This window comes from Cyclopterus lumpus, chromosome 6, assembly GCF_009769545.1.
Source record: "Cyclopterus lumpus isolate fCycLum1 chromosome 6, fCycLum1.pri, whole genome shotgun sequence".
In the NCBI taxonomy this organism is placed as follows: Eukaryota; Metazoa; Chordata; class Actinopteri; order Perciformes; family Cyclopteridae; genus Cyclopterus; species Cyclopterus lumpus.
Genome location: NC_046971.1, coordinates 13,445,479 through 13,457,639, shown reverse-complemented (window position 1 = coordinate 13,457,639; position 12,161 = coordinate 13,445,479). Strand labels below are relative to the sequence as shown.

Below are 12,161 nucleotides of genomic sequence, written 5' to 3'. Positions count from 1 at the left end.
CATTTCGTCTTCCACATTCTTTTGACTTGAAGTACTAGTTGGCAAGTGTGTTTCACATGGCAGCTGCTATTACAAGTGATAGGGTGTTAATCACACTCTGGCCAAGCTATTGATCTCAGGAAGTTGTTTCTGTGGAAATAAAAACATAACGATACATAGGTTTTTCAGTTGTCACTTAAATAAAACATCCTCAAATTTTAAACTACTTTTAAAATCTCATGTGGCAGTTGAACATAGTCTGTGTTGCATTAGAATCACTGTTTTCCCTAGATTTCTTCCTTTTCTAGGTCATGCTGTTTCCTGCTTCCCTTCAGGCTGTTGACCCACTGATCTCTGGGTTGTTGTTTCAAACCTTTTCCTCTCCATTTGCTTCCAATTCCAGCTCTGTCACTGCTGTCGTGTACGTATCAAGCAACTGACGCGTGGAGGAGATTATTCTTACCCATTTACAAGTCTCATTAATTTAACTACTGAAATAAGATTTGATGAATACAAATGCTTTTTCAGCAGCTCTTCCTTTTTTAATTGGCCACCGGCAGCTTCAATTAAATTGTTTACTCATCTTTATTCACTATCAAACCTGATCTACAAGTTTAGATTTGTCATAATTTAATCACAAGCCTTTCCAGTTACCAAATTACTTTACATCAATAATCTTTGCCTCAAAGGTTTTACAGACTCATTTCTAAATGCTCATTTTGTATATACTGTACATATGTAAAGGTGTTAAACGAAAATAGTCAATCTGCAGGAGATGAATAGCGATGTTTGACTTTTAGCAGAACTTCCATGCTGTCGCATGTCTTCACATGCTGCAGTCTCTTTTTATCCTCTTATTCTATCGCCAGCTTGTGTTAAAAGTTCAGTTTGTCCAGTACTTTGATTTATGGCTAAATTAATTACATTTGCGTCGGCCTCACTTGTTTTTAGTGTTAATTAGTCAATAATACGTTAGTTCTGTATGTACTAAAACTCTGGTTTGGCAGGCCAGTCGCTGGCCCCGCTATGGAAGTCCATAGGGGACTTTGTTAAAATGAAAATCCACAATAGCATTATAATTTCCCTCATATGTATGTTTTATTGAGTAACAATTGAATGAAAATTAATAATTTCCCTTTAATTTTCACATACTCGTGAGTATTTGAAACTTCAAATTAATATAAATCAAATACATTATAAAGAATGTTACCTGATTTTTCATTTACGCAAACATTCAAGTAACATTTAAAATGCAAATTTCTAACAATTTGGAAATAAAAATGAAAAAATGCATTTGACATTGAATTTTCAAAGACTTTACCTGCTGTACAAAGGACAATATTCAAATGTTCATAGAGAGGCAAAGTCCCTCCCCAATTCCGGTTCACCACAATGACCGTATTCACGTGTCTTTATCCAGTTTGAATAGCGTCATTAATTACACATATGTTTGACAATTTAAAAGATAATGTTGCACATCTAGAGAGTCACAGTTTGACATAATACTGTAAGGTTTAAGACTGTGGAAACACGTCATGAGGCGACCCACAAGAACATTTTACATTTGTGTCTGGAGCCTTTCTAAGTTACCAAATTAGAATTATAACAGTGCACTGATTTGTGGCTTTGTGTACTTTGATCATCATGTCTGTCTTGATGTCTGTGTTGATTGTAATGTGTGTCGAGATGAATGCCTCACTTTCCATTGCAAACTAAGTTTACCTACAGGCACAAATAAAGTAACCTGAACCTAGGTTGGTGGTGTTCATTGAGCGACACAAGAGATGTAGTTCACTGAGCGGTTTCACACAAAACATATATGGTACTACAACAAACCTACGACAAAGTGAGACTGTATTGCAGAAATACAATAAAAAAGCAAAAAAAATGCGAAGAAGAAGCCAGACTTTTGGGTGTGTATAGTCTTTTTAATTGTGTATTTTCACAATCTTAAACCTCAATAGTTTTACGTCAAATTGCGACTTACGTCATAAGACACCCCACATGAATACGTCCCGTGGGGGACACCGGAAGGGGAGGGGCTTTGCTTCTCAATTCAAATTTTAACAATTTGAAATTAAAAACCGCAGTCGAGATTTCATTTTCAAAAACCTAACCTGCTGTACAAAGGACAATATTTAAATACAATAAGTCAAATAGCGCACCAGGTCTATTGCATTTACACTGACAAGTCATGAAGCTCTTGGTGTTATGTCAAAATGGGAATGCTATCTGTCAGTACTCATCAAGGTGGCTCTTTAGTTTGGACTTCACTTCCTCATTCGAGGATCAACTAATTGGGTTTAAACAGGCGGCACGTGAACTTCACTTCGACCTGCCGGGACTGTTCTTCACGATCAGTAAGTTGCTTTCTACCTCAGATAAGACATTAGTCTATTACAGTACATGTATGTGGACATGTTGTGTTTATGTACATACTCATAAAGAGGCATTAAACGTTAAGTCAGTAGCTTGTTAACAACTAAGATGACGCTAGGAAAGTAACGTCTAACGTTAACTTAGCTAGCTGTAGTTAGCTTCTCAGAGGCCGCAGTATATCATTTGGGAGTGCTTTGTAAAGTCTGAACGATGTTAACAGTGTAGCCTACTGTGATGGAAATAGTCTGTCAAAGACCATAGTAATACACTTATTATTATATTATTGCTCTGCACATTCCATCAAGTAAGCCCACAGAGTAAACAAGTATTGGTTTTGGGACACACACACTGCTTGCACACACCAATATTTAATGAGTTATTTTATTACTTCATGAACATTTTGTATTGGCTTCAACACAGTTGCTGCTTCAGTGTTGTAAATGACTAGGCACATGTAAATATGTTGCCATTTGTTTTCTTCAGGACATCCGATGCATCGTGACTTGTCCCCTTGTTGATGAAACAGCCCATGACATCCCAGACTACACAGAGCCACCAGCGGTTGAGGCACCAGACATTGTAGCACTGAGCTTCCCAACAGCACTCTGGCTGGAATGTGAGGAAATGTGCCGCCATCTTGTATGAAGAAAGTCGCCTCAAGGAGCTGAAGGTGTGACAAATGGCTGCACAGATTGCGCCACTCATGGGTAAGAACATTATCATTTTCTTGGGAGTAGTTCTGGCTGAGAAACCAGACATATACATATTTGTTTAACATTGCTGCTCTTTCAGTGTTGGATTTTCATAATAAAAAAAACAACTAATATGTATTCTCGGGAGCTGTGGCTTTGACATCATGTGGTGAACAGCTTGGTGCTCCGACGAACAAGCGATGTCACTACAAGACGCTTGAGCAGCTCCACCCATGAAGGTCAATGTCAGGTTCCTGCTGACATTGTCGTGAACAGACTGTGGTGGACGACTGTACACAAGTACCTGACCTTCAGGTGAGTAAGATAGAAAAGCTTTATGTGCCCATCACACAGCTCAGATAGATTGCAACCTTTCAACCTGTTCCCTTTCCTCCCCCAGAATACATGAAGTCATTCAAGGAGAAACAGATGGACTTTCTGTTTACAAAATATAATAATCATATAATATAATAAGATTTTCTCCTCAGCATTTCCAAATGTGTTATTCAACAAGCCCTCAACAGCATGATCAAGTTGGACAATTTCAAGTGTAATTTATTGTAGAACACGAAACCCTTAGTAAATGGTATGGCTGTATGCGTTGTAGCTGCTGCACTACTGTGCGCATCACAAGTTGCATTACGGTGGTTACCTGCAAGCGAAACCATCCGAATAGTAATTTTTTTCTAGATCCGGGTACAAAAAGGATCGACTGCAGGTATCGTTTGACTAGGAGTCTCGATACTACCTGGTAATGGGCTATTCGGGTCAATATATAGCTGTCTCAACCATCATTCAGCCCTTGTTGATGATGTGTGGTAATGGGAAATTGTGTGCTGTCTTCTCACAGCAGGTATAATATGCATGGTCTGGCTTGAGCTATTTCCTGTTATATTGTGTCTTAGTGTACAGCATTGGTGTAACATATTGGATAAGTAGATTCAGACCAATATTCTTTGTGTACTTTAGAGTTTATACTAAATTACAACTGTACATTTCTCAGCAACACATAAACTGAAGTAATAACTCGTAGCTAGCATTACAGAAAATCCAAAGGCTTTGTTATGAACAAGTAAATATTCGTCATATTTCCTATTTTTATTGCAGTTCATCTGGAAGATAGGGCTTTGTTAGTTGAAATGATTAGCTAGACTGGTAAGCGGGTTATGACTCGCGTCAAAACAAGCTGTTCCATTTTGACTATAATATCGTCATGGAACAAACATTAGACTGTGAAATTGAAAACGCAAATATGATATTTAGTTTTATTTTGTACTTAAATATTACTGATATGTTGAAAATGTAAATACTATAATGGAAGTTTACATTATCATTTTTATGAAGTCCCCTATGGGCTTGCACAGTCATCCATCTTAACCTTGCTCGCTTTATTCTCCATCATCCACTTCGTCTTTCTCATTCCTGCAATATTATAGTGACGTCACTTATTAAATGTGATAAAAATGGGATTACAACGAGCCATCACTCTCAGCAGCTCTTCATCGGCTGGATCTAACTCATCATCGTCATCCTCACTATGCTTGTCTGCATCTTCATCTCCTAGAAAACCATCATCATTGACATCTCCTGCCGCACGGATGTCCTGCGTGTGTCCCGAGTTTGTCGAGGGCCTCCTGTCCTGAGACGAACTGCCGGCGTCTGAAGTCCCACCGGGGTGTTCTGATTGCTCTATTTGGTCCAGTGATGTGAAAGGTTGGTCTACCTTTGTGCTTAGATCCATGGATTGCTCTGGTGTTACAGGAGGTGAATCAAGGGGAGATGTATCTATGTGTACACGCTTGGCTGTTAAAGGAGCGTGCTCAGGGGTAGGTGGGGGTGTGCCCTTCTGCTTGGGGAGGGGTGAGCACAGTAAAGGTGAATACGAGGGTGTCTTCACACGAGGTTTGCGGAAAGGTTTGTCTATTTCAGCTGAAGCAATTCGCGTATGACTGCATGGAACACTGCATTGAGAGGAGGGGCTGGTGACAGGGTCCTCAGGGTCATCGTTGCTGGTTGTTTCTGTAGTTTGTGAATCAGGACAGGTGAACGGTGGAGTGGAAGTGGCCTCAGGGGTTGCAGGGCTAGGACTGGTGTTAGGTAGTGCCTCGGTAGGGTCAAGATATATATCAGTTGGTGAGCCCAGGTTTTCTTCAGGTGGAGCTATATGTGTGGGCCGCTCATCCACAGTGGCTGGGTGTAGGGTGGGTGAACAAGAGGAGCTTTTGATTGGTGTAAACACATTATTGTTCAAGATCACAGGGTTGAGAGCACTTTCATTGGGGATGAAGCTGGTGTCGGGTGCAGCCGCCGTTCTGGGTAGAACAGGTCCTCGGCATGAGGGGATGTCTTGGTGGGTGTAGATGCCAGAATTGTCTGAGAAGCTGAAGGAAGGGTTACATGTTCCATATTCCTCATTGTTTTTGGGGACCTCCTCCTCGTGCTGCATGCCGCTACGGTGACTCACCTGGAGAGCAACCACAGTGGAAAAAGTAAACCACTATTCTATTGCAGAGAGGAAGCGAATGATCCCGATCAGTGTGAAATTGTTTAGAAATTGCCAGGCCTTCTAACAACCAGGGAGTCTAATCTTTAGTTAATGGGAGAAGATGAGTGATGTGCCTCACATCTTCACATACTGTATAAACTTGAGCTTGAAGGGAGACCATAGAAAAAGCAGTTTTTCAAAACAAAACGTCCAACCACATTATGTGGCCTCCATCAATAGATGGATTTGTTCAGTTGTCATGAAGATGGTTTATATTCCATTCATAGGTCACGTACTGTATAAACTAAATCATCTCCATGTCAACTGAGGAACTCCATCCAGTGATGAAGGCCAGGAGATGTAGTCAAAAGAAACAACTAATTATTTGGACTTTGTAATAGTTTTGTCAAACTGTATGAACTGTAAATTTACTTTAAGTAGTATTTGGACAGTGCAGACATTTATTCATTAGATAACAATAACTACTCATGAAATGGAGATCAGGACTAGTGTACTATTGAAAGTTATTTCAAGAAAGGGACAGGAAATAAAGAACAAGGATGATAAATTCACTACTTAATAATTAACTCACCAGTTGGAACCACCGTAAGCTCTGTTGGAGAAAATACAGTCAATATTATTTTTAAAACTCATAATGAACAAATCATAGTAAATATAGATTCTAGAGCTTAAGGATCTCACCACATTGGGGTGTTTGCCTTGAGCCACACAGCCTCTTTGCAGGGGGTTCCGCTTTCCCTTGTGTTTCTTCTTCAGCCATATCACCAAAGACAGGATACATCCAAGTCCAGCCATGAACACCATGCTCAGAAACAAGGCTTTGCCCAAAGTGCAGCTCATCGGATTTGAATTTCCAAGTGGACTAAGAGGGACTAAGGTGTGCACAGACAGACATACATAAATGCCAGTGTGTAATGGCCTATACAAACAGGAAATACTTGCCGACACCCATAAGCGTTTGAATAGACAGAGGACCCACTACCGGGATCCTATTGACCCAGGGACTGATCCATCCTATTGTCTGTCAGTCTGTCTGAGGCAAATTGTTGAATAGCCTAAGCTTCTATAAGCTTAAAGGTTTCCTTTTAGCAAAATGCTGTCAGTGGATTTGAGTTCCTTCTAGTAAAGATTTACACAGTGTGCTGTATATATCTAGGGCTTTTATTGTGAAAGGTAAGAATGGCAGGAGGGGATATGGTACGTGCTGCCTTTGTCGAGGATGAAGTGAGTAATGTAATATTCAATCTTCTGTGTGAAATCATGCCACCGGTGTATAAAAGCCTTGAGAGTGTGTCCTTACTTGATTGTCCTTCAGACAACACCTCCACCACGACAGTAGCAAAAATGGCATCTCCCGACTCCTGGTCTCTAGCCATTACCTACAAAATATTTACACTTTTGATCACATCTTCACACAAACGGGTTGGCAACACTTGAAACTAATGTTTCATAAGGTTTGAGTTGTTGCAAACTGAAAATGTTCATCAAATATCAATTCAGTCTTGTCTTTGGTAAGAATAAGGACATGCAGGTTGATTTGTTTTAGCCAATTTACTTTTTATATACTTTACACTACTGCTGATCTTTTCCAAAGCACATCCAACGTGTTTCAGTTTGTTTCCACGAATCTAGTTCCTCTTGGATGAGAATAACTTAATGACATTCTTTGTTATTTGTGTAATTATAAAACATAAACACAATATGTCATAGTTATTTTGATGTGCATGCCAAAACCTTTTTTTTTGTTTGCCCTTATGCAGTCAGCCTAATGAAGGATTCACTATCTCAATGGGCTTTAATGCAAATCTATGGAAACACTTATAGTATTTAAAGGAAAAAAGGCTGATATTTGTAAGCTAGCATAATGTAAATGTGTGGTTACAATTTATGGTGGTTTAGAATATGAAAAATTGCTACTATGGTGTTTTCAATCAAATCAAAAAATAAATAATAAAACAGGCTTTTCTCTGAGGCTCACCTCTAGAATGTGTTTCTGTTTTGGTTGTAGCTGATTAGTCCTGGCGATCAGAAGACCCTCCTGTGTGATTTGGTAGATTTCTGTGTGATTGGATCTCGGACTGAAGGTGAAGCGGATCATGGGATTGAAGCCCTGTTTGTGGACAAAGAAGAGGTGATGGGTGACAACATACATCAAAATAGCATTTGAGCATTTTTGCACTGTGGGTATGTATGTGGAATAGTAGTGTAATGCGTACATGGTTAAAGTCTTGATCTTCTACATATAACATCAGTGCTTTGCTGCCATAAGTATTGACCAGAGAGGCAGCGCTCTTTCCAGAAATTACAAAGCCTTGATATTCAGCCAAATTAAACTCTGGATAAAACTGGTTCACTGCCAGAACTCGGACCAACACTGAAGCAACAGAATACTTCCTGGGGTCGTCGTCCTGACATGCCTGGGTGTAAGACACAGAGAGACAGAAAACAGACCAGTGAGATTGGTAAGTGTGGATGTCTTTCAAGCCTCCCGTAGACACTGAGTGTGTGAGTCTTACCATGACCTGTAGATGCAGCTCTGGAGTTGTGAGTCTGTCTCCAACCACGTGAATCAGTTTCACCTCCCCCGTTTCTCTGTCCATCAGGAAACGGCCATCATCGTCTCCTAGCATGAACACAAACACAGTTACGGACAAAAGCACAGCACATTTCTTATGTGAAATTGAGTCGGTGTGTATGCTACCTGAGATAATGGCATAGCTAAGTGGAGAGCTAAGTCCTCTGTCTCCATCCACTGCATGAATGGGACCAGGAGAGAAGTCCAAGACAACCTCCTGCAACATGACATACATTTGTTGGTCCTAATCCTGGGTTTTTGATATGCAAACACAACCACGTTGTGCAATGTTAAGTAAATGTTAAGTTTAGCTAGATCAATTCAGTGCATATTATATAAACATCGTGAATGGACTTTCTTGTATGATCTGGTTATGTGTGTGTGGTGTTATTGATAGGGGGGGGGGGGGGGGGGGGGGGGGTGTTAGCATCTGACCTCTTCCCCCTCTGTGACATTGACTGTGTACACAGGGCTGGTGCAGATGCGACTGGTCTCATCCTCGAAAAGCAGCTGGCAGGGCATGAACTGTGGGTACTGGTCATCTCCATCCAGGATGTTGATGGTGATGTTGGTGCTGGTATTGAAGTGCTCAGCAGTGCTCATTTCCTAAATAACAATAATAATAATAATAATAAGTGAACCTTTCTTTAGAGGACATTACTCTGGTCATGAAAGTTTGATAGATAAATACATTAAATATGGTTTATCTTCTCTATCAGGGAGTGAAATCTTTACGTTATTTTCAGCGAAGGGTGATAGAAACGTAGAGATGGATTTAATTTAGATGTATGTGTGGATACATTTATACTAAACAGTTCACAATGAAATGGACACAGCTTACAGAGGCATGGATGGTGACCGTAAGCAGGGTTTTGGTCTCATAGTCTAAAGGCTTGGACAGTATCACCTCTCCACTGTTGGGGAGATCAACCTTGAAGTACTCTGCATCCGGCTGAAGAACACACACAAACACATTAACAATGGTTTTTTTTGTGGTGGTGTTTTATTTTATTTATTTTTTAAGAGTGTGAAGAGTAGAACTTACCGATGCCGGGTCAATGGAGTAAATGATCTTGTCATTATCTGCATCTGTGGCCTGGACAGTAAACACCACAGTGTTCACTTGAGTCTGCTAGAAAACACACAGGTAGAAAGGCGGGCAGAGAAACACTTCAAGCACAGTCTTGTATGTTTTGTGTATGCATGCACAGATTTGTGTGCTTATATTTGTGAAAGTGTCTCACCTCACTGATGGTAAGAGAATGGACCATATCTTCTGAAAACACAGGTGAATTATCATTCTCATTGAGAATCTCCACCATGATCCTGTACACACTCTACACCAGCAAAAAAAAGACACATAGAGGTTTGCTCTGTGTTATTGCCTCAAATCCCCTTAAAATGTGTTTTGAAAGAGCAAACAAGCTGAATAGTGGCCCACTATCCTTTTCTCTCTCCATGTTTCTCTGACCTAACAACACTTTAGAGTCTACCCTAAGATTTATAGTTGTTGTGTATTTGTGGCTTTCTCTGGTTGCATTTTCTACAAAGCACAGAGAAGAGTAACGTTGACTCCTTCAAGCAGTATATCTGCCGTAGAGACAACTGCGTCTTTTTCACCACAATAATCAACATCAGTTATATTTCAAGTGAATTAAGGTGTGTGACTAGAGGTTTGACTGTGAGATGAAGAGTTAAAGGTAAGATAAAGGTTGATAAAGTATACCTGAAGTGCGTCGTCCTCATAACATGATAACTCAGCCATTAGAACAGGACCCTGAGCCTGACAGAGAGACAACAACAGATGTGAGGAAACAAAGAACATCTTTATTCAATATAGTGGTGACCCCGAATAGTCAACTCTTCGACGATCGGCTCTAAGGAGCCTAATTTGACTGTCAATCTCACAATTGAATGGTCTCAGTGAGAATAAGTGGCACGTGGGGATAATATGGTAACAAAATAAAGGATAATGCATAATTCATAAATATCAAGATAGCAATTTTAAAATCAAAGAATAGGCCTATGTATATTAATCAAAGCACTCCCATAAGAACGTATAACTATCAGCGCTAGATATATTTAGCATTGTGAACAATCCTCTAAAATCAGTTAGGGGAGGCGCGAAATGTTGTTCTGTGTTTTACTCTGCCATTAACTAGCGCTTAACTTTGGATTACTACAATTCTGATTGCTACAATTTAGAAAATGGAATTCAAGCCGAAAGTTCTATTTACAACCAGGAAAAGCAAGCAGAAAAACAACATGTCTCAGTGTCTACCGATCTCCGCTCTGTGTCCGTGCTACAGGCAGAGCTGAAACTAACACACAACAAACGGCACTGTCCATTATTCTTAAAAAAACAGTTAAGCAATAGTCAAATTTATCTCGGCAAATAATGTTGCTGTTTTTACTGTTTTTTGGTAGATACATGAAGCTTTAACAGGGTGATTAATGAGTTTAAAAAAAACACACGATTTGACCAATCAGGAATGACTATGTACATTCTCAATCTGGGTCTTCCCTAATTCAATATCTTAAAATATTTTAACATAAATACTAAATTATAATAACCAAAGGGTAACTTTGTGACAAGGCTACTGCCAAGACATTGACAAAGGAAAACTCTCTAATTTTCAATTCCATACTAAAAGTATTTTTAAGCTATTATCAAAAACTAAACCCAGCCTTCAAAGCCTTTTGTATTTGTTGTGTACTGTACGGAATAATAGCATACACACCTCATATAATCCTTTTCCTTTCATGATGACAGTCTAAGACAGTGGTTCCCAAAGTGGGGGTCGCGACCCCTAGGGGGGGGCGCGGTGGTACTACAGGCGTGGCGTCCAATGTTCCTATATCATCAAAGGGGGTCTTGACAGAAAAAGTTTGGGAACCACTGGTCTAAGAAATGCACATCCCGATATTTTATCAGGTGCACTGAAAAGACGGCATTGCTAGAGGGAGCTCTAAAAGGAAGGGAGCTCTTAAACAGACTGGACCGTCTTGATCACATGCCAAGAATACTTGATGAGGATTAAATGTTGAAATGTTTTAGCTTTGTCAAATGGTTTTAAGTCTTGAAATATTTTCTTTTTAAGGATATAGTGACAGAAGTAGATTGACAGAGAGAGAGAGAGAGAGAGAGATTTCTAATCTAGTTGACCCCTTAGCAGCTGCCATGATGGAAGTCAGCTGTCTGGGAAGAGGATGACCGTAAGAGATTGTGTTTGGTCCAAGGACAAGGCTGTAAGGTTCAATCTCTGATAGTTTGATGTAAACTTAGATACAACTTCCTCATTGCGGCCCCACAGTATTACAAGCATTTCTTCAGACTCGAAATAGAAAAATAGAATTGCACACAAACAATCTGTAATCTTTATATAGGCATTATATTCTTTGACTTCCTTATATTCTTTGACTTCCTTATAAGAAATACCAACACTCAGATCAGTGTTTCAGAGGGCATATCCCGACTCGGTTACCTCTCGGTCAAGAACCTTGTCAGCTGATGTGTTCAGCCGGATGCTTCTTTCGTCCAAAAAGAACCAATCAGCATCTTTTCCATCCAGACTCCAGTGAACCCCCTCCATTGGGGTTTCAGCCATGAATTCAGCAACAATTTCTCCCGAATGGCTGTTTTCTCTGATCGTTGTGAATACATCCTGACCTTCCAAACATCCACCCCACCCTGACATTCCTGTGTGAATGCAAACACATATGCAGAGTGTAAGAAACCCATTCATTCTGGTCAAGAACCAAACTCCTATACGAACAAACGTGACGTGGCAGTCAGTAGTACCCTTTGCTGTGTGCAGACACAGGTGGACCAGCAGTGAGCAGACGAGAGCCTTGGCCTGAAATAAACTCCATTTCAGTTCAATGAGGGCCATCATTGGGCTTAGTCAGGCCTCAGGGGCCAGTTCCTCCTGTGGGAAGAGGAATATATATATATATATTTCTGCACCACAATATTCAACTTCTATTATAAATGAATTAAGCCGTGTGACTAAATGTCTGTCATGCTCTT

General features: G+C 40.1%; 1 protein-coding gene across 1 annotated transcript; it reads right to left on the bottom strand.

Annotated features, from left to right (window-relative positions):
- Positions 1 to 4,491: 4,491 nt before the first annotated feature.
- LOC117732019 (cadherin-related family member 5) lies at positions 4,492 to 11,739 on the bottom strand. The gene is made up of 14 exons (XM_034534624.1): positions 11,617 to 11,739; positions 9,858 to 9,914; positions 9,376 to 9,468; positions 9,177 to 9,263; positions 8,973 to 9,083; positions 8,567 to 8,737; positions 8,258 to 8,348; positions 8,073 to 8,179; positions 7,773 to 7,973; positions 7,535 to 7,666; positions 6,857 to 6,935; positions 6,238 to 6,428; positions 6,128 to 6,148; positions 4,492 to 5,514 (listed from the first exon to the last, which is right to left on the bottom strand). The coding sequence occupies exons 1-14, from the start codon at positions 11,737 to 11,739 to the stop codon at positions 4,492 to 4,494; spliced, it is 2,487 nt and encodes an 828-aa protein (XP_034390515.1).
- Positions 11,740 to 12,161: the final 422 nt, after the last annotated feature.

What these genes read in the sequence shown, in the direction of transcription:
- LOC117732019 (XM_034534624.1), bottom strand. Translation starts at nt 11,739, where the DNA reads ATGGCTGAAACCCCAATGGAGGGGGTTCACTGGAGTCTGGATGGAAAA. An exon ending in ACAAGGTTCTTGACCGAGAG is followed by an intron (nt 9,915 to 11,616) that starts GTAACCGAGTCG and finishes TCTCTCTGTCAG; the next exon opens with GCTCAGGGTCCTGTTCTAAT. An exon ending in AAGATCAAGACTTTAACCAT is followed by an intron (nt 7,667 to 7,772) that starts GTACGCATTACA and finishes GTCCACAAACAG; the next exon opens with GGCTTCAATCCCATGATCCG.